Source organism: Oncorhynchus clarkii, chromosome 33 (assembly GCF_045791955.1).
Source record: "Oncorhynchus clarkii lewisi isolate Uvic-CL-2024 chromosome 33, UVic_Ocla_1.0, whole genome shotgun sequence".
Classification (NCBI taxonomy): domain Eukaryota; kingdom Metazoa; phylum Chordata; class Actinopteri; order Salmoniformes; family Salmonidae; genus Oncorhynchus; species Oncorhynchus clarkii.
This window is the reverse complement of record NC_092179.1, coordinates 30,313,705-30,335,224: the sequence shown is the minus strand read 5'-3', so window position 1 is coordinate 30,335,224 and position 21,520 is coordinate 30,313,705. Positions and strand designations below refer to the sequence as shown.

General features: G+C 46.5%; 1 protein-coding gene across 4 annotated transcripts in view; it reads right to left on the bottom strand.

Annotated features, from left to right (window-relative positions):
• The window catches only part of LOC139392808 (tyrosine-protein phosphatase non-receptor type 12-like), a 74,085-nt gene extending 53,582 nt beyond the window's left edge, over positions 1–20,503 (bottom strand). For all 4 annotated transcript variants that reach the window (XM_071141070.1, XM_071141073.1, XM_071141072.1 and 1 more), the window contains exon 1: positions 20,065–20,503. In XM_071141070.1, the coding sequence (XP_070997171.1) occupies positions 20,065–20,163 (99 nt within the window). In that variant the 5' untranslated portion in view covers positions 20,164–20,503. The remainder of the gene's footprint in view (positions 1–20,064) is intronic.
• Between the last annotated feature and the right edge of the window lie 1,017 nt (positions 20,504–21,520).

Genomic DNA, 21,520 nt, shown 5'->3' with positions numbered 1-21,520 from the left:
ATTACAGGCTCAAGATGGGCAGAAACAAAGAACTTTATGAAACTCGTCAGTCTATTCTTGTTCTGAGAAATGAAGGTTATTCCATGTTAGAAATTGCCAAGGAACTGAAGATCTCATACAATGATGTGTACTACTCCCTTCACAGAACAGCACAAACTGGCTCTAGCCAGAATAGAAAGAGGAGTGGGAGGCCCCGGGGCACAACTGAGCAAGAGGATAAGTACAGTAGAGTGTCTAGTTTGAGAAACAGACGCCTCACAAGTCCTCAACTGGCAGCTTCAACGTCAACAGTGAAGAGGCGACTCCGGGATGCTGGCCTTCTAGGCAGAGTTCCTCTGTGCAGTATCTGTGTAATTCTGCCCATCTTAATATTTTATTATTATTGGCCAGTCTGAGATACAGATTTTTCTTTGCAACTCTGCCTAGAAGGCCAGCATCCCGAAGTCGCCTCTTCACTGTTGAGGCTGGTGTTTTGCGGGTACTATTTAATAAAGCTGCCAGTTGAGGACTTGTGAGGCATCTCTTTCTCAAACTAGACACTCTACTGTACTTATCCTCTTGCTCAGTTGTGGACCGGGGCCTCCCACTCCTCTTTCTATTCTGGCTAGAGCCAGTTTGTGCTGTTCTGTGAAGGGAGTAGTACACAGAGTTATACGAGATCTTCAGTTTCTTGGGAAAATTATAAACTTGGATTAGTTAAAACACAAAGTGCCATTGGAACACAGGAGTGATGGTTGCTGATAATGGGCCTCTGTAAGCCTATGTAGATATTCCATTAAAAATCTGCCGTTTCCAGCTACAATAGTCATTTACAACATGAACAATGTCTACACTGTATTTCTGATCAATTTGATGTTATTTTAATGGACCAAAAGTCCAGTATCTGACTACACATCCTAGCGCTATATCTGACTACATGTCCTAGCCCTATATCAGACGACACGTCCTAGCCGTATATCTGACGACACGTCCTAGCCCTATATCTGACTACACGATAACACGTCCTAGCCCTATATCAGACGACACGTCCTAGCCCTATATCAGACGACACGTCCTAGCCCTATATCTGACTACACGATAACACATCCTAGTCCTATATCAGACTACACGTCCTAGTCCTATATCAGACTACACGTCCTAGTCCTATATCAGACTACACGTCCTAGTCCTATATCAGACTACACATCCTAGCCCTATATCTGACTACACATCCTAGCCCTATATCTGACTACACATCCTAGCCATATATTTGACTACACATCCTAGTCCAATATCAGACTACATGATAACATGTCCTAGTCCTATATCAGACGACACGTCCTAGCCCTATATCTGACTACACATCCTAGCCCTATATCTGACTACACATCCTAGCCATATATTTGACTACACATCCTAGTCCTATATCAGACTACATGATAACAAGTCCTAGTCCAATATCAGACTACATGATAACGTGTCCTAGTTCTATATCAGACTACATGATAACATATCCTAGCATTATCTACTAAGTTCAATACATTGTTAAATTCTGTTTTAATGTCTGGATTCCGTGATACCGTCCAGATTTTCCGTAACTCAGATGTTCAAGGCCCCACCATCGGTCTCTATACTAAGGTATATGGGGGAGTGTGTTTGACAGCTTGCACATCTGCCTCTATTGTCAACTTGTTCTCTCTCTCCACTTATTAGAAGTGTAATCAACGTTAGCATCATTATTAGAGGGGTTGTACTTCCAGGCAGAGCCACTGTACTATATTTAGCAGAGCCACATTTGGGCTAATTGAGCCCTGCTGGTGAAGTCACCACTATACAAGAAGCAGAGGGGGAAGTGATGCGGACCTCCCTCCCCGTCTCCCCCCTGCAGTCCCTCCCTGGGCTCTCTCTCTCTGGGGTGAGTCAGGGTCCAGAGGGGAGACTTGTCTGATGGGGTTATGGTTGACTGAAACACCACTGTGTTTGATCTTCATCCAGACAGAAACGGAGAGTGTTCAGACCTATATGGAGTGTTGTACCTTTCCACCATCGTTTGTTATCTTCATGTCAATAAAACCCAGTTGCCTATTTTGATAGGACCCATGTCTGCATGGAGATGGGAGAATGCTGCCCCTTGCCTTCACATTCCGTGTCAACCGATTTCAGGCAGCGTCACATCCACTTCCTAGCTTACTTGGCCAAGTCTCCGGCTGACTATTGTTGTCACAGACAGTTTTTGATAGTCAGAGGACTTGGCTAGAGCATATAGATTCCAGGATAAGGCTTCCCCAGACATTCCCCAGTTGTTTGAGACCATTCTAGCGCAGGCTTCTATTCAGCAGAGTCAGATGAGGCCAGCAGGACGCTACGCTAACCTTCATCAGCTGTACCATCTAACAGAAACATAACAGCAGCATTAGGACAAACATAACGATGATGATTATTATTATTAACATTACCCCAGTCAGAACATCTAACAGAGACATTACTGTACATTAGTCAGCAGGTTAGCATCAGCAGGCTAGCCTAGTGCTAGCTACTGGGAGAGAACAGTCAGCAGATTAGCATCAGCAGGCTAGCCTAGTGCTAGCTACGGGGAGAGAACAGTCAGCAGATTAGCATCAGCAGGCTAGCCTAGTGCTAGCTACTGGGAGAGAACACTGTCAGCAGATTAGCATCAGCAGGCTAGCCTAGTGCTAGCTACTGGGAGAGAACACAGTCAGCAGATTAGCATCAGCAGGCTAGCCTAGTGCTAGCTACTGGGAGAGAACAGTCAGCAGATTAGCATCAGCAGACTAGCCTAGTGCTAGCTACTGGGAGAGAACACAGTCAGCAGATTAGCATCAGCAGGCTAGCCTAGTGCTAGCTACTGGGAGAGAACACAGTCAGCAGATTAGCATCAGCAGGCTAGCCTAGTGCTAGCTACTGGGAGAGAACACAGTCAGCAGATTAGCATCAGCAGGCTAGCCTAGTGCTAGCTACTGGGAGAGAACAGTCAGCAGATTAGCATCAGCAGGCTAGCCTAGTGCTAGCTACTGGGAGAGAACACTGTCAGCAGATTAGCATCAGCAGGCTAGCCTAGTGCTAGCTACTGGGAGAGAACACAGTCAGCAGATTAGCATCAGCAGGCTAGCCTAGTGCTAGCTACTGGGAGAGAACATATAGTCTACACACTAATGGAGCCTGAAACGTGAGGTCTGAGTGAGTCTGTGTGTGTGTGTGTGTGTGTGAGAGAAAGAGCAAGAAAGTGTGTCATTCTACAATGTGGGACACTCCACATCTGTCATTAGGCCTGGGTGAGGTGTTGCTGTGCCTGGCAGGCCACAGTGTCATGCCTGGGTGAGGTGTTGCTGTGCCTGGCAGGCCACAGTGTCATGCCTGGGTGAGGTGTTGCTGTGCCCAGCAGGCCACAGTGTCATGCCTGGGTGAGGTGTTGCTGTGCCCGGCAGGCCACAGTGTCATGCCTGGGTCAAGTGTTGCTCTGCCTGGCAGGCCACAGTGTTGGGCCTGGGTGAGGTGTTGCTGTGCCCGGCAGGCCACAGTGTCATGCCTGGGTCAGGTGTTGCTGTGCCTGGCAGGCCACAGTGTTGGGCCTGGGTCAGGTGTTGCTGTACCCAGCAGGCCACAGTGTTAGGCCTGGGTCAGGTGTTGCTGTGCCCAGCAGGCCACAGTGTTGGGCCTGGGTCAGGTGTTGCTGTACCCAGCAGGCCACAGTGTTAGGCCTGGGTCAGGTGTTGCTGTGCCCAGCAGGCCACAGTGTTGGGCCTGGGTCAGGTGTTGCTGTGCCCAGCAGGCCACAGTGTTGGGCCTGGGTCAGGTGTTGCTGTGCCCAGCAGGCCACAGTGTTAGGCCTGGGTCAGGTGTTGCTGTGCCCGGCAGGCCACAGTGTTGGGCCTGGGTCAGGTGTTGCTGTGCCCAGCAGGCCACAGTGTTGGGCCTGGGTCAGGTGTTGCTGTGCCCGGCAGGCCACAGTGTTAGGCCTGGGTCAGGTGTTGCTGTGCCCAGCAGGCCACAGTGTTGGGCCTGGGTCAGGTGTTGCTGTGCCCAGCAGGCCCCAGTGTTGGGCCTGGGTCAGGTGTTGCTGTGCCCGGCAGGCCACAGTGTTAGGCCTGGGTCAGGTGTTGCTGTGCCCAGGAGGCCACAGTGTTGGGCCTGGGTCAGGTGTTGCTGTGCCCAGCAGGCCACAGTGTTGGGCCTGGGTCAGGTGTTGCTGTGCCCAGCAGGCCACAGTGTTGGGCCTGGGTCAGGTGTTGCTGTGCCCGGCAGGCCACAGTGTTAGGCCTGGGTCAGGTGTTGCTGTGCCCAGCAGGCCACAGTGTTGGGCCTGGGTCAGGTGTTGCTGTGCCCAGCAGGCCACAGTGTTGGGCCTGGGTCAGGTGTTGCTGTGCCCAGCAGGCCACAGTGTTGGGCCTGGGTCAGGTGTTGCTGTGCCCGGCAGGCCACAGTGTTAGGCCTGGGTCAGGTGTTGCTGTGCCTGGCAGGCCACAGTGTTGGGCCTGGGTCAGGTGTTGCTGTACCCAGCAGGCCACAGTGTTAGGCCTGGGTCAGGTGTTGCTGTGCCTGGCAGGCCACAGTGTTGGGCCTGGGTCAGGTGTTGCTGTGCCTGGCAGGCCACAGTGTTGGGCCTGGGTCAGGTGTTGCTGTACCCAGCAGGCCACAGTGTTGGGCCTGGGTCAGGTGTTGCTGTGCCCGGCAGGCCACAGTGTTGGGCCTGGGTCAGGTGTTGCTGTACCCAGCAGGCCACAGTGTTGGGCCTGGGTCAGGTGTTGCTGTGCCCGGCAGGCCACAGTGTTAGGCCTGGGTCAGGTGTTGCTGTGCCTGGCAGGCCACAGTGTTGGGCCTGGGTCAGGTGTTGCTGTACCCAGCAGGCCACAGTGTTAGGCCTGGGTCAGGTGTTGCTGTGCCTGGCAGGCCACAGTGTTGGGCCTGGGTCAGGTGTTGCTGTGCCCAGCAGGCCACAGTGAGAACATGCCGAGTGTGAAGGGATGACTGGAGACTCTCAGAACTCACACACATTGTACTACTGGAGTATAACCAACCCAGAGCTTGGAACATTTCTCTCTCCACACATCTGCTTCAATGGAAAATCACTGAGCTACAGCAGAACGTGTTTGAGTGACTGTAAGTGCGTTGGCCTAAGCCCACACAAGCCCACACACCACAGCAGTAAAAAAAGACTGTTCATCACTTGCTAAAATCTTGTTTCCCTAATCGCCCTAAAAACCTGGGAGGCGGAAACAGGGTAGAGCGTGAAGACCAATTACTGACGTCCCCATCAACACGCACGGGGCAGAGGAGGAAGTGCAGTGCTCTGCTTAATTATCCATCCTCCTCCTCTCCAGCACAGCTCCCAGCAGCCCCGGGACCAGGAAGAAAACAGAACATACTCGGCAGAGAAAAAAAAAAAAAACTTTGTTCTGATTTGACATTATAGCCAAGATGACCTCCGTTAGATAACTATTCTAGTAGTCTCAGTAGTTACTGTCCTGAGTCAGGGTCTCTCCTTACATCAGCAAATCAGTAGGGGACCACACCTCAGCCTGCGTGTGTGTTGCCTGTGGGTTACTGAGATTTTCCACTGAGGTCTACAGTCACTAAGACAGGTCTGTAGACCTACTGTATACCACTTGGCAGAGTAGCCGTGGGCACAGGAAGGATGTGTGTGTGTGTGTGTGTGTGTGTGTGTGAACCTCAATCTGTGTGTTAGTGAAGGGTCGTTCACAGCGCTCAGTGCCAGCCAGGCCACAGGAAACACCTGTGGATGTACTGTAGTAGAGGGCGTTTTCTGGTGTGACGTGATATTCTGTCCTCCGGAACACCACTTCCTGTCTGGTCAGCTCCACAGCAAAGTGACTAGATTCTCAGCACCTCGTCACATGCCCTCTCACGACATACTATAGCACCAAGATTTTCGTTAGCCAGTAACAGACGGATTTTGCCCCCCCAAAAAAATGTAAACGATAATAAATGTAATTTGCACCGGCCAATAGTCTGGGAGAAGAAACAACATCCCATAGCGAAATAAGGCCTTTTAGGTCATTCAGTGATGGAAATACCAGTTGATCACACCAGTCATACTATTTCACAACAAAGCATCCTTCACTCATGCTGCCAAACATACCCTTGTAAAACTGACCATCCTACCAATCCTCGACTTCGGCGATGTCACTTACAAAATAGCCTCCAACCCTCTACTCAATAAATTGGATGCGGTCTATCACAGTGCCATCTGTTTTGTCATCAAAGCACCATATACTACCCACCACTGTGACCTGTACGCTCTCGTTGGCTGGCCCTCGCTTCATACTTATCGCCAAACCCACTGGCTCCAGGTCATCTACAAGTCTCTGCTAGGTAAAGCCCCGCCTTATCTCAGCTCGCTGGTCACCATAGCAGCCCCCATGTAGCACGCGCTCCAGCAGGTATATCTCTCTGGTCACCCCCAAAACCAATTCTTCCTTTGGCCGCCTCTCCTTACAGTTCTCTGCTGCCAATGACTAGAACGAACTACAAAAATCTCTGAAACTGGAAACACTTATCTCCCTCACTAGCTTTAAGCACCAGCTGTCAGAGCAGCTCACAGATTACTGCACCTGTACATAGCCCATCTATAATTTAGCCCAAACAACTACCCCTCCCCCTACTGTATTTATTTATTTATTTATTTATTTAGCTCCTTTGCACACCATTATTTCTCTCTACTTTGCACATTCTTCCATTGCAAATCTACCATTCCAGTGTTTTACTTGCTATATTGTATTTACTTCACCACCATGGCCTAGTTATTGCCTTTACCTCCCTTATCTCACCTCATTTGCTCACATTCTATATAGACTTATTTTTCTACTGTATTATTGACTGTATGTTTGTTTTACTCCATGTGTTGTTGTGTGTCGAACTGCTTTGCTTAATCTTGGCACGGTCGCAACTGTAAATGAGAACTTGCTCTCAACTTAAGTACCTGGTTAAATAAAGGTGAAATCATTTGTTTTATTTATTTTTTATGACAAATTGAAAACAGGTTTTTAGAAATGTTTGCAAATGTCTTAAAAATAAAAAAAAACAGATACTTTTAAGTATTCTGACCCTTTGCTATGAGACTGGAAACTGACTTGAGGTGCATCCTGTTTCCATTGATCATCCTTGAGATGTTTCTACAATCAATTTCAATTGATTGGCCTTGATTTGGAAAGGAACACACCTGTCTATAAGGTCCCACAGTTGACATTACATGTCAGAGCAAAAACCAAGTCATGAAGTGGAAGGACTTGACTGTTGAACTCCGAGACAATATTGTGTCTAGACACAAATCTGGGGAAGAGAACCAAAAAATGTCTGCAGCATTGAAGGTTGCCAAGAACACAGTGGCCTCCATCATTCTTAAATGGTAGAAGTTTGGAACCGCCAAGACTCTTCCTAGAGCTGGCTGCATGGCCAAACTGAGCAATTGGCAGGAGAAGGGCCTTGGTCCGAGAGGTGACCAAGAACCCAATGGTCACTCTGACAGAGCTCCTCTGTGGGGATGGGAGAACTTTCCAGAAGGACAACCATCTCTGAAACACTCCACCAATCAGGCCTTTATGGTAGAGGGGCCAGACAGAAACCACTCCTCAGTAAAAGGCACATAACAACCCACTTGGAGTTTGCCGAAAGGCACCTAAAGGACTCTCAGACCATGAGAAACAAGATTCTCTGGTCTGATGAAACCAAGATTCAACTCTTTGGCCTGAATGCCACGTCTGGAGGAAACCTGGCACAATCCCTACAGTGAATCATGCTGTGGGGATGTTTTTCAGCGGCAGGGACTGGGGGACTTGTCAGGATTGAGAGAAAGATGAACAGAGCAAAGTACAGAGAGATCCTTGACGATGACCTGATCCAGAGCGCTCAGGACCTCAGACTGGGGGCGAAGGTTTTACCATCCAACAGGACAACGACCCTAAGCACACAAAGACTGTGAATGTCCTTGAGTGGCCCAGCCAGAACCCGGACTTAAACCCGATCGAACATTTATGGAGAGACCTGAAAATAGTTATGTAAACATTTTTTTTTTTTTTATAAATTTGCAAAAATGTATAAAAATGTGTTTTTGCTTTGCCATTCGGGTGTATTGTGTGTAGATTGATAAGGAAGGATAAAACAATTGAATCCATTTTAGAATAAGGCTGTAACGTTACAAAATGTGGAAAAAGTTGAGGGGCCTCAGTACTTTCCGAATGCATTGTACACATGCTTAGACCTACATCGGCATTCTGGCACACACATTCCTACTTCCTTTCACATACACCGTCTCACTCAAGCATGCACAAACACACATATCACCCACACACACACACCCACATGCATATCCCCCGACACACATGCGTTTTTGCATGTGTGTCATTTCTGCAAATATATACCCAACCCCTCTGTACACTGCTGCTACTCTCTGTTCATCATATCATATATGCATAGGCACTTTAACCATATCTACATGTACATACTACCTCAATCAGCCCGATTAACCAGTGCCTGTATAGAGCCCCTCTACTGTATAGAGTCTCGCTACTGTATAGAGCCCCTCTACTGTATAGAGCCCCTCTACTGTATAGAGCCCCTCTACTGTATAGAGCCCCTCTACTGTATAGAGCCCCTCTACTGTATAGAGCCCCTCTACTGTATAGAGCCCCTCTACTGTTATTTTTCAGTGTCTTTTTACTGTTGTTTTATTTCTTTACTTACCTATTGTTCACCTAATACCTTTTTTGCACTATTGGTTAGAGCCTGTAAGTAAGCATTTCACTGTAAGGTCTACTACACCTGTTGTATTCAGCATTTCACTGTAAGGTCTACTACACCTGTTGTATTCAGCATTTCACTGTAAGGTCTACTACACCTGTTGTATTCAGCATTTCACTGATAGGTCTACTACACCTGTTGTATTCAGCATTTCACTGTAAGGTGACACCTGTTGTATTCAGCATTTCACTGTAAGGTCTACTACACCTGTTGTATTCAGCATTTCACTGTAAGGTCTACTACACCTGTTGTATTCAGCATTTCACTGTAAGGTGACACCTGTTGTATTCAGCATTTCACTGTAAGGTGACACCTGTTGTATTCAGCATTTCACTGTAAGGTCTACTACACCTGTTGTATTCAGCATTTCACTGTAAGGTCTACTACACCTGTTGTATTCAGCATTTCACTGTAAGGTGACACCTGTTGTATTCAGCATTTCACTGTAAGGTCTACTACACCTGTTGTATTCAGCATTTCACTGTAAGGTGACACCTGTTGTATTCAGCATTTCACTGTAAGGTGACACCTGTTGTATTCAGCATTTCACTGTAAGGTCTACTACACCTGTTGTATTCAGCATTTCACTGTAAGGTCTACTACACCTGTTGTATTCAGCATTTCACTGTAAGGTCTACTACACCTGTTGTATTCAGCATTTCACTGTGAGGTCTACTACACCTGTTGTATTCAGCAGTTCACTGTAAGGTCTACTACACCTGTTGTGTTCAGCATTTCACTGTAAGGTCTACTACACCTGTTGTATTCAGCATTTCACTGTAAGGTCTACTACACCTGTTGTATTCAGCATTTCACTGTAAGGTCTACTACACCTGTTGTATTCAGCATTTCACTGTAAGGTCTACTACACCTGTTGTATTCAGCATTTCACTGTGAGGTCTACATACACTTGTTGTAGTCGGCATTTCACGGTAAAGTCTACACTTGTTGTATTCGGCATTTCACGGTAACATCTACACTTGTTGTAATTCAGCATTTCACGGTAACGTCTACACTTGTTGTATTCGGCATTTCACGGTAAAGTCTACACTTGTTGTATTCAGCATTTCACGCTAAAGTCTACACTTGTTGTATTCAGCATTTCACGGTAAAGTCTACACTTGTTGTATTCAGCATTTCACGGTAAAGTCTACACTTGTTGTATTCAGCATTTCACGGTAAAGTCTACACTTGTTGTAATTCAGCATTTCACGGTAAAGTCTACACTTGTTTTGATTTGACTGTTGAATCACACTGTTGACTGAAAAAGTATAACATCCCTGAAGATCTGCGGAGTGCTTCTCTCTCTCTCTGTGTGTGTGTGTGTGTGTCGGAGTCAGTAGAAGGGCCATCGCAGCAGGAGGTGAGGCCAGAAGCATGCATGACCTCTATGCTCCAGGAATGTACTGCAAGAGGCAACATAAAACAAAGGAATGTTGTTGGTGTGTTTGTAAGAAAAAGACAAGCAGGGCAAAGTGTTCCATTATTGAGCCAGCAGACAAGAGCAGAGAGCACACCACTCAACTACAGGCCTGGTTACAGACAGACTTAAAACAAACACACACAGAGAGCAGAGAGCACACCACTCAACTACAGGCCTGGTTACAGACAGACTTAAAACAAACACACACAGAGAGCAGAGAGCACACCACTCAACTACAGGCCTGGTTACAGACAGACTTAAAACAAACACACACAGAGAGCAGAGAGCACACCACTCAACTACAGGCCTGGTTACAGACAGACTTAAAACAAACACACACAGAGAGCAGAGAGCACACCACTCAACTACAGGCCTGGTTACAGACAGACTTACAACAAACATACACAGATACACACACAAGTTTGAACACACTCATTCCAGGGTTTTTCTTAATTTGTACTATTTTCTACATTGTAGTATAATAGTGAAGACATCAAAACTATGAAATGACACATATGGAATCATGAAGTAACTTTAAAAAAAGTGTCAAACAAATCAAAGTATATCTGAGATTCTTCAAAGAAGCCACCATTTTCCTTGATCTCTGCACACTATTGGCATTCTCTCAACCAGCTCTGTGAGGTAATCACCTGGAATGCACTTCAATTAACAGGTGGGCCTTATTAAAAGTTCATTTGTGGCATTTCTTTCCTTAATGCGTTTGAGCCAATCAGTTGTGTTGTGACAAGGTAGAGTGGTATACAGGACATTGCCCTATTTGGTAAAAGACCCAAGTCCATATTATGGCAAGAATAAAAATCAGCAAAGAGAAATGACAGTCCATTATTACTTTAAGACATGAAGGTCAGTCAATACAGATTTTTTTGGGTTACTACATGATTTCATGCGTGTTATTTCATAGTTATGATGTCGTCACTAGTATTCTACAGAACAGAACAGAGTCAAAAATAAAGAAAACCCTGGAATGAGTAGGTGTGTCCAAACTTTTGACTGGTACTGTGTGTGTGTGTGTGTGTAAATAAATGTGAGTGAGTGAGTGAGATACATACAGAGAAGAGGTAAGAAGAGGCTATCATTGACAGGGGTTAGAGGTTAGAATGGTCACATGACAGTGGACTGGAGGGGCAACACTATGAGGAAAGGGAACCTTCAGCAGACAGACTTTATAGCTTCCTCTCTTAGCTGGGACCAGCTAGTGTGAGGAGTCCACAGCGGGCTGAACAGAAAGGAGGAATGAGCAGCACAGGAAAAGAGGATGAATGTGTGTCAACATTTTCTCAGGAGGGGGGATTTTTCAGACCAAACACAGGAAGTTAGAGTCACACAGACCAGAGTGGTGCAGGGGCTTTATCCTCTCTTCTCTCCTTCCCTCTCCCTGTAGCCCGGCTTGACTGCAGTGCCAACCTAAAAACACCCAGACTCAGGTCTATACAGTAGAATATAGTTAAATATACCATCTAAATATCCACTCAGTCAGGTCTATACAGTAGAATATAGCTAAATATCCACTCAGTCAGGTCTATACAGTAGAATATAGTTAAATATACCATCTAAATATCCACTCAGTCAGGTCTATACAGTAGAATATAGCTAAATATCCACTCAGTCAGGTCTATACAGTAGAATATAGTTCAATATACCATCTAAGTATCCACTCAGACTCAGGTCTATACAGTAGAATATAGTTAAATATACCATCTAAATATCCACTCAGTCAATATAGGAGGGAAACAGAGGGAGGAGGAGAGGGAGCAGCAGTGTGCAGTCCTAGACTCTCCTGGACCCTGACAGACACACAGACAGACAGTCTGACAGACAGACACACAAAGCCCCAGGCAATAAACACATACACTCTAACACACAGCATCAGTAGGTGTGCTATTGTGTTTTAGAAGAAATGAATGAACTCATGAGAGGACACACTGGCCTAGAAATCAAAGCAGTGCTGAAAAGAACAGTCCCACAGACCATCTCTAATAGCCTGGTCCCCTCTATCTATCTCCTTCCCTCCATCGCCCTCATTCCCTTGTCAAATAGATGACCCCTACTGTACTCTGTCCTCAGACTAGGTCAACAAACATCCAAACAGACCTCAGCCTAGTCACCCATTAATCTATTAATACACTTTAGTGAATCAGTTCACATTCCTCCATCTCAGACTCTCTCTGATCATGAGGAAGCACGGAGCAGCACGGGGCAAGTGGTCAGACAGACAGAGGCATTACAGCATCATTTCCTGTGGATTAGAATCCGTGCAGCTCCAACAGGCTCTGGGACGGTTCTAACTTTATGGGTCAGCTTTGATCCCCACTAAAGCTTCCAACACGCTGTGACGTCCACACACACTGAAATCTAATCACTCGCACAGCGGAAATACCGTCACACTTCAACTCAAACGCAGTCTCAAATAGCCACCTGTCCCGTTTAATAGCCGGGTATCTGCACACATTTCAGCAAGTAAACACCTGTTGTTCCCAGAGGGGGTATCCTACGAAGCAAGCTACATCTACTCTGGGTTGTCTAAAGCTAACCAGCTTCAGTTAGCTTCAGATTCCAGCTCAGGCTTCATCAGTACCACGACGGTGAGTATTCATCCACCTGCTGTGAACTCTAGCAGGCATGTAAACACACAACTCTTCATTCAAACAATACTGGACCGTCAATCCACGGTCGAGTCAGTCACATTTTCATTTGTGCCAAAATCCAAATGAAAGAAAAGTTAACTTGCAAATTCAGCAGGCCATGGTGTGAAATAGGCTTTTAGAAGTTCCATATTGATTTGATTACTTATCGTTAATGCTGCCTTTGGTTTGCTTATCAACGCACAAGCAACTTTTCCCCCACTCCTTATTGATATACGGGATACACTGAGTGTACAAAACATTAAGAACTCTTTCCAGAACGGGCTGACCAGGTGAATTCAGGTGAAATCTATGATCCCTTAGTGACGTCACTTGTTAAATCCACTTCAATCAGTGTAGATGAAGGGGAGGAGACGGGTTAAAGGAGGAGTTTTAAGCCTTGAGACAGTTGAGATGTGGATTGTGTATGTGTGCCATTCAGAGGGTGAATGGGCAAGACAAAATATTTAAGCGCCTTTAAAAAACGGGGTACCGGTTTGTGTCAAGAACTGCAACGCTGCTGGGTTTTTCACACTGAACAGTTTGCTGTGTGTATCAAGAATGGTTCACCACCCTAAGAAACATCCAGCCAACTTGACACAACTGTAGGAAGCATTGGAGTCAACATGGGCCAGAACTCTTTCGACACCTTGTAGAGTCCACGATCCAATGAACTGAGGCTGTTCTGAGGGCAAAAAGGGGGTGCAACTAAATATTAGGAAGGTCTTAATGTTTGGTCTACTCCGTGTATACAGTCATTGTGTTTGACATGGTCTGCTCAACTACCGACCGGATCTCACTTCAGTAGTCGTCTGGGGGGGATAAACATCTACGAGAGAAGGGAACGTAAACTGAACTAAAATATAAAACGCATTATGCAACAATTTAAAAGATTTTACTGAGTTACAGTTCATTTAAGGAAATCGGTCAATTGAAATAAATTCATTAGGCCCTAATCTATGGATTCCACGTGACTGGGCAGGGTTGTAGCCATAGGTGGGCCTCGGAGGGCAACCCACTGGGGTGCCAGGCCCAGCATATCAGAATTAGTTTTCCCCCCACAAAAGGGCTTTATTACAGACAGAAATACTCATTAGCACCGCCCCTCAGAAGATCCCGCAGATGAAGAAGCCGGATGTGGAGGTCCTGGGCTGGCGTGGTTACACGTGGTCTGCGGTTGTGAGGCCGGCTGGACGTACTGCCAAAGTCTCTAAACCGAAGCTGGAGGCAGTTTATGGTAGAGAAATGAACATCCAATTATCTGGCAACAGCTCTGGTGGACATTCCTGCAGTCAACATGCTAACTGAAAACTTCAAAACATCTGTGGCTTTGTGTTGTGGGACAAAACTGCACTTTTTAAAGAGGCCTTTTATTGTCCCCAGCACAAGGTGCACCTGTGTAATGATCATGCTGTTTCATCAGCTTCTTGATATGCCACACCAGTCAGGTGGATGGATGATCTTGGCAAAGGAGACATGACAACCAACAGGGATGTAAACAAATTTGTGCAAAACAAATTAGATGAATAAGCTTGTGTGAGTGGAACATTTCTGGGATTTCTTTTATTTTTTTTTCAGACTGTTTAAATTGCTCAGCACTATTTTCAGCACTACGGCTGTGGTTCATGTAGTCACTACCATAATCTCACAGTCAATAGTGAGTATCACAGAGGAAGAATCCTCACACCGACTCTCTGGCGTGCACAGCGACCCCAGACACACCTTCTCTGAAGGTCATATTCATGGACTTGTATGCGAGGCTCAGCAGGGCTGAGCAGGCGTCAGATTATCATGGCAGTGGTGATGCATTACCTCCAGCAGGACAGTCTTCCTGTCATCACTCATGTGTTTACACTGCACACCTACGCCTCACATGGAGACAGAGATTACACTACGCACAGAGAGAATACACTACGCACAGAGAGATTACACAACGCACAGAGAGATTACACTGCGCACAGAGAGAATAACACTGCGCACAGAGAGAATAACACTGCGCACAGAGAGAATAACACTGCGCACAGAGAGAATAACACTGCGCACAGAGAGAATAACACTGCGCACAGAGAGAATAACACTGCGCACAGAGAGAATAACACTGCGCACAGAGAGAATAACACTGCGCACAGAGAGAATAACACTGCGCACAGAGAGAATAACACTGCGCACAGAGAGAATAACACTGCGCACAGAGAGAATAACACTGCGCACAGAGAGAATAACACTGCGCACAGAGAGAATAACACTGGGCACAGAGAGAATAACACTGGGCACAGAGAGAATAACACTGCGCACAGAGAGAATAACACTGCGCACAGAGAGAATAACACTGCGCACAGAGAGAATAACACTGCGCACAGAGAGAATAACACTGCGCACAGAGAGAATAACACTGCGCACAGAGAGAATAACACTGCGCACAGAGAGAATAACACTGCGCACAGAGAGAATAACACTGCGCACAGAGAGAATAACACTGCGCACAGAGAGAATAACACTGCGCACAGAGAGAATAACACTGCGCACAGAGAGAATAACACTGCGCACAGAGAGAATACACTACGCACAGAGAGAATACACTACGCACAGAGAGAATACGAAACAAGGATTATTATGTTGGGCCTCCAAGTAGAAGTCTAAAAAGTTGGACCAGTTCCGAAATGGGGCCATTTCTACTTGGAGGCCCAACATAACAATCCTTGTCCCAACAGACAGACAACACCAGGGATATAGTGAATGATGTTCCAACAGACAGACAACGCCAGGGACATAGTGAATGATGTCCCAACAGACAGACAACGCCAGGGACATAGTGAATGATGTCCCAACAGACAGACAACGCCAGGGACATAGTGAATGATGTCCCAACAGACAGACAACGCCAGGGACATAGTGAATGATGTCCCAACAGACAGACAACACCAGGGACATAGTGAATGATGTCACAACAGACAGACAACACCAGGGACATAGTGAATGATGTCACAACAGACAGACAACCGTGACCACAAAAACCACAATACCTGGTGAACCGTTACACCCCTAGTGTGTACATATGTGTGCTGGGATAGCAGCTCTCTTCCCCTGTCATCTCCACCTCATCAAGCTGATTACCCAGGAGCACATCAAAGACAGCTAACTGTAGCACATCGCTATGCTAACTAGCCAGCTTCCTATATCCATGGCTCTCCATGCAGGGGAAATATGGGGCTCTCCATACAGGGGAAATACAGGGCTCTCCATACAGGGGAAATACGGGGCTCTCCATACAGGGGAAATAAGAGGCTCTCCATACAGGGGAAATATGGGGCTCATCATACAGGGGAAATACGGGGCTCTCCATACAGGGGAAATACGGGGCTCTCCATACAGGGGAAATATGGGGCTCTCCATACAGGGGAAATAACGGGCTCTATACCGGTGTGTAACAGGGGAGCTTCCTCTCTGCTCAGCTCTGCATGTGTGATGATAGGAGCTTGACAAATATGTGGGGTAGGATGCAAGAGCTCCTGAATCATGTGCTAAGTGCTGGAGTCACCGGAATGCAATCTCTCACACACAGTAGCTAGCTAGCCAGTCTACTTCTCACAGATGCCAGCCTCTGTAGTTGCTCAACTGCAGCCTGTTTTTCAGGAGTTCCTCAAAAATAAAGCTCAATCCATCTGTCGACATGTTAGTGTACACAAACACACAAAGAAAAACAAATATACTCAGATTAACAAGAGCATCGTTAGCCTGCTCCCTGTAACTAATCCACTGAAAAGGGGCCTTCCTTCCCAAACCTTAAATGCCTTCCGCTCAGCATGACATTTCCCTTTAAAACTAACTAGATACATGTCTCACAAGGCTATGAAAATAGTGATTCATATCACACTTAAACTTTCCAGAGACAGGGCTTTATTAGTTGGTATAGCCTCTTGTCTAGTAGGTAGAGCCTCTTGTCTAGTAGGTATAGCCTCTTGTCTAGTAGGTATAGCCTCTTGTCTAGTAGGTATAGCCTCTTGTCTATCTCTACACTGGTTTAATGGTAGTAGATGTCAGGGAACTCTTGTCTCCTGATCACTGCAGCAGATGTGGGTAGGTAGGCAGGCAGGTCTATGTTCTTGAGTGTCTCTCTGGCAGAGACTCAGTCATGTGGTCTCGGTGTCAAGACCACATCAACGGGCCTTGGTCTCTCGGTCATACGGGTCGGGTCTGGGTGTGAATAATATATTGGGATAATTAATGTGATCCTGATCTCAGCCGTCTGTCCATCATAATGCCAAAGCCAGTATCTCCCTTCCATATCCCCATCCACTCTGTTGGCAGTGGTGTCAAGGTTGTCAGATCAGATAACACAATGACACACTTAGCCTCAAAAATGGCCTCATATTGTGATGAACAACAGCTCTAGCACTGGACGTCATCTTTACACGAATGGCAACCCAGGCCCTCTCCTTCCTGCCCCCTGGCTATGACAGACAGAGCTCACTCAGGTGGCAACCCAGGCCCTCTCCTTCCTGCCCCCTGGCTATGACAGACAGAGCTCACTCAGGTGGCAACCCAGGCCCTCTCCTTCCTGCCCCCTGGCTATGACAGACAGAGCTCACTCAGGTGGCAACCCAGGCCCTCTCCTGTCTTCCTGCCCCCTGGCTATGACAGACAGAGCTCACTCAGGTGGCAACCCAGGCCCTCTCCTTCCTGCCCCCTGGCTATGACAGACAGAGCTCACTCAGGTGGCAACCCAGGCCCTCTCCTTCCTGCCCCCTGACTATGACAGACAGAGCTCACTCAGGTGGCAACCCAGGCCCTCTCCTGTCTTCCTGCCCCCTGGCTATGACAGACAGAGCTCACTCAGGTGGCAACCCAGGCCCTCTCCTTCCTGCCCCCTGGCTATGACAGACAGAGCTCACTCAGGTGGCAACCCAGGCCCTCTCCTTCCTGCCCCCTGGCTATGACAGACAGAGCTCACTCAGGTGGCAACCCAGGCCCTCTCCTTCCTGCCCCCTGGCTATGACAGACAGAGCTCACTCAGGTTCATTTTGATTGGCCAGAAGATATAGCCCAGGCTGAGCTACATTCACATACCCCAGGCTAGCACTATACCATAAAAGGGGCTCAGTTAGCCTCCCTAGCCTACATTCTTCTTAGTGCTTGTTAGGATCAATCAATGCTGACCGACATTGAACATGACAATCTCACAAAGAAACATTGTTACTGTTGTGGCCATGTCCAGACACCCATGTGCTTTCCAGTGTGCGCTGGTGTCTTAAAATCACCTCTGCTTTCGGAGAGGCTAGTGGCAGTTAAATACAGTAGTAGGTATGTCATGTGTAATTGGGCCCTGCAGCCGCCCCTCCAACTTACCCTACCTAGGGTGTACCTGAAATGGCATCCTATTCCCTACATACTAGTCCCCTACTGCTCACCATAACCCTATGGGCGCTGGCCAAAAGTTGTGCACTACCAACCCACTATCAAGCGCCTCAGGCTTAGAAAAAGTCTAAACCACTGTTGGTATTCATTTGCATGTGGTGGATAACTGTGGTATTCTGCTATTCAGACACATTAACATGTCAATACTGTACAGGCCTCTGTCACACAGGGTATTGGATTTTTAGTTGTTGCCAATACAATCAGTCATTGGGTGATAAGTTAGTCATAGAACAGGGCCAAGGCTAGGGGAGAATTTAGAAGTGACTGAGTGGACAAAAGCACCAAAATATTCCAGGTAAAATAGGTAACATGTTGAGGATGGGGGTCGTATGTCAGCCAGCCTAACCTAAAAATCATTACCCTTTCTAGTGATGCTAACATCTTGTCAGACTGTATTACTATTTTAAATGGGAGGATTGTAACTAAAAAAGTTATAAACAACCTTGAGCATGTGTAGTAACTATATGCAGTTACAAATCGAGGACAAAGGTGGAGCATGTCGTACTATAAACCAGGGATTCCCATACTCGGTCCTGGGTGCACGTTTTGGTCATCAAGTTTGATTATTTGAATCAGCTGTGTAGTGCTAGGGCAAAACCCCAAACTTGCACCCAGAAGGGGGGGCCCCGGGCAGAGTTTGGGAAGCCCTGCTATAAACCACTTCCTTTCACAATCCTAATTTCGCACTGCCCCTGGTCCTTACGCAACATCCGTCAACTCCCTATTTCAGACCCCACCGACATAGCTGGCTGACTGGCTGGGACAGGCCAGACAGAACACCACATACCAACCCGTTTTCTGCTCAACACAAAATCCTCGCAGATAATTGATACGAATACAGATTGATTATGTCTGCTATGTAATATCAGGAATATTATGTGGAGAATGCAATATCAATATATTGAGATAAACACGAAGTCGGGTGTCATGGACAAAGAAGTAGCTAGGGAGTGGGACTGGGGAAAAGTTAGCCAGCTAGCCACCCTGTTAGACATGTCTGGTATGCATGCACGCATTCCAGTTTGTATTTCTGATAAATAAGGTAGTCTATGTATAAACGGTTTTGTATTTCCATTGAATACAGCAATCTACCAAGCAAACAATTTGCTGCTATTAATATGATGAAAAGCACGAATGGCAACTCGGCTCATGCTAGCTAGCTTGCCTACTGTCAATGGTGGGAAGTTGACAAAGCTTTCTGGTCTTAATCGATGTCTGCCAATGAAACTGTCAATATTCAAAACAGCGAGCAAGCATGTTCATGAAGATTTTAGGTCATGGTGGTACGAAATGTGAGTTAGCCAGGCACGCCTGACAAGCTAGGTAACCAGCTAACGTTTAGCTCTTGCTAACGTAAAGTCAAGAGCGCATCGATTACTACACTCGGGTGGCTGGTTTGGGAGGCCTTAGCACCCACGCCTATATTATTGAACTGTATACCGTTAAAGTACTGTACTGAAAAACTCTTCGCTTTCCGATTAGAAGAGAGGGAATATGCACATTTCTAAAAAGGTGACAATGCTCGGCCGCATTAAATTACAAGCCTGGAGATTTGTATGAGGGAATTGCAGGAGAAATGTCCCTCCGCCCCCAGGATAGCATAGCAAGCCGCCCAGCAGGGAGCGTTCACACGGGAAAAGCCTAAAAGAAGCATCACGAGGAACAAAAAAACTACCGCAGACAGAGACACTATCGACTGAAGACTCATGAATCCATTGTGTTGAAGCTAAACAGTCGACACATCACCTATTTGTCGGTCAGCGCGGAGGAACCGGTTAGAACTGCTCGTGTGTGTTCGAGAGAGGGAGAAGGATGTCTGGCTGGTCTCACCATAAAGTCACTGCCGAAGTTATCCTCTCCTTTCTGGTCCCCTTCTCGCATAACACAAACCCCTTGGATGAACTTTCTCAGGATATTCGCCTGGTCCATCCTCTCGGCCCGCTGTCCGGCGGCTTGTCCGGTTTTCCCACGGTATGTAAAATAAATCCAAAGTGGGGAAAACGAGAACAAATATAAAAATAGCTTGAGCTATATATCCTCGCAGATAATCATGTCAACATCCCCTAACGCCCCATGTTATTTTTCATATTCTCTTCGGGTTAGACAATAATAATCCAAACAAAATTCGTGATTCCGTTGTTGTTTCTAAATATATATCACAAGCTATGACTGTAAACTAGCTATCGTTACTTGAATATAAAAATCCAAACACCGGTTCACCCCTCCCTGGCTCGCCGCTGCCACATTCACAAGTCAGCTACAAGAATACACTGACTGCGGTCGCCCCTAACCCCACTTGGAAACATTAACGCCCATTTCACTAAATGGCTTACTGTAATTGGTCCGCAGCTTCAAGAAATTAGTACGTGATTGGTGAATACGTTACGTCAATCTAAAATGTAAATAAATTAAGTGGGCGACGCTCACGTCAATCACTATGTCTCCTGTTCTTCTCTCTCATTGGTTAAATTCTATTTAGCGCTTCCTTCTTAGGTTTTGCTGTAATGCAATTGTTACAATGGATTGGTGCATAGTGTTCTCCCCTATATTGTGAAATGATTACGAAAAAAAATATCAATCTTTCATGTGGTTAAAATGATACAGTTGCCTAATAATATCCAACTGGGCATGGACATGGGTCTGTGTCCTCGGCCGTCTCTTTTCTGTCTAACTGTATCTTCCTCTGTAATCTCAAATACACAGGCATCCACAGTGTCAGGAAGCATTCTTGACCTGTAGAGGTTAATTAAGAAATGAAAGGCCGGGGAGTGCATTCCCTCTCTCTCACAAACACCACTCTTTCACTCACGTTCACGTCACTTGAGAGACAGATTCATTTTGTACTGTAACACGAGAACACAGGTTAAATCTAAAAGCACGTGTACTAATTTATTATTTGTCTCTGGTCAAATGTAGGTCACTGCTGTAGGCTATATTATTTGGGATAGGGTGTCAAAAAGACAGCATATGAAGGAGGATGACATCACACACCCCTGAACCACTCTTATTGCAGGGGAATGAAAAACAGCCTGGGTCTAGTTCCTGTTTGTTTACAGATCTCCTCGACAAGCTACTTCAAAGTCTTCCCCCTCAACCGGTCACTTTCATGTCACAGACAGACCCCTCTGAGAGGCTTCACTGGGTCCTCCCTCCTCCCATTGTAACAGACGCTGTGGGGTAAACTCGGGGGATATCCTAGTTAGAGGTCAATCGTAACTTGCCCAACTTCCCCTTTGAATGACTGCAGATTTGATAGTTGTGTTAGCATGACAAGGCATTATGAGCT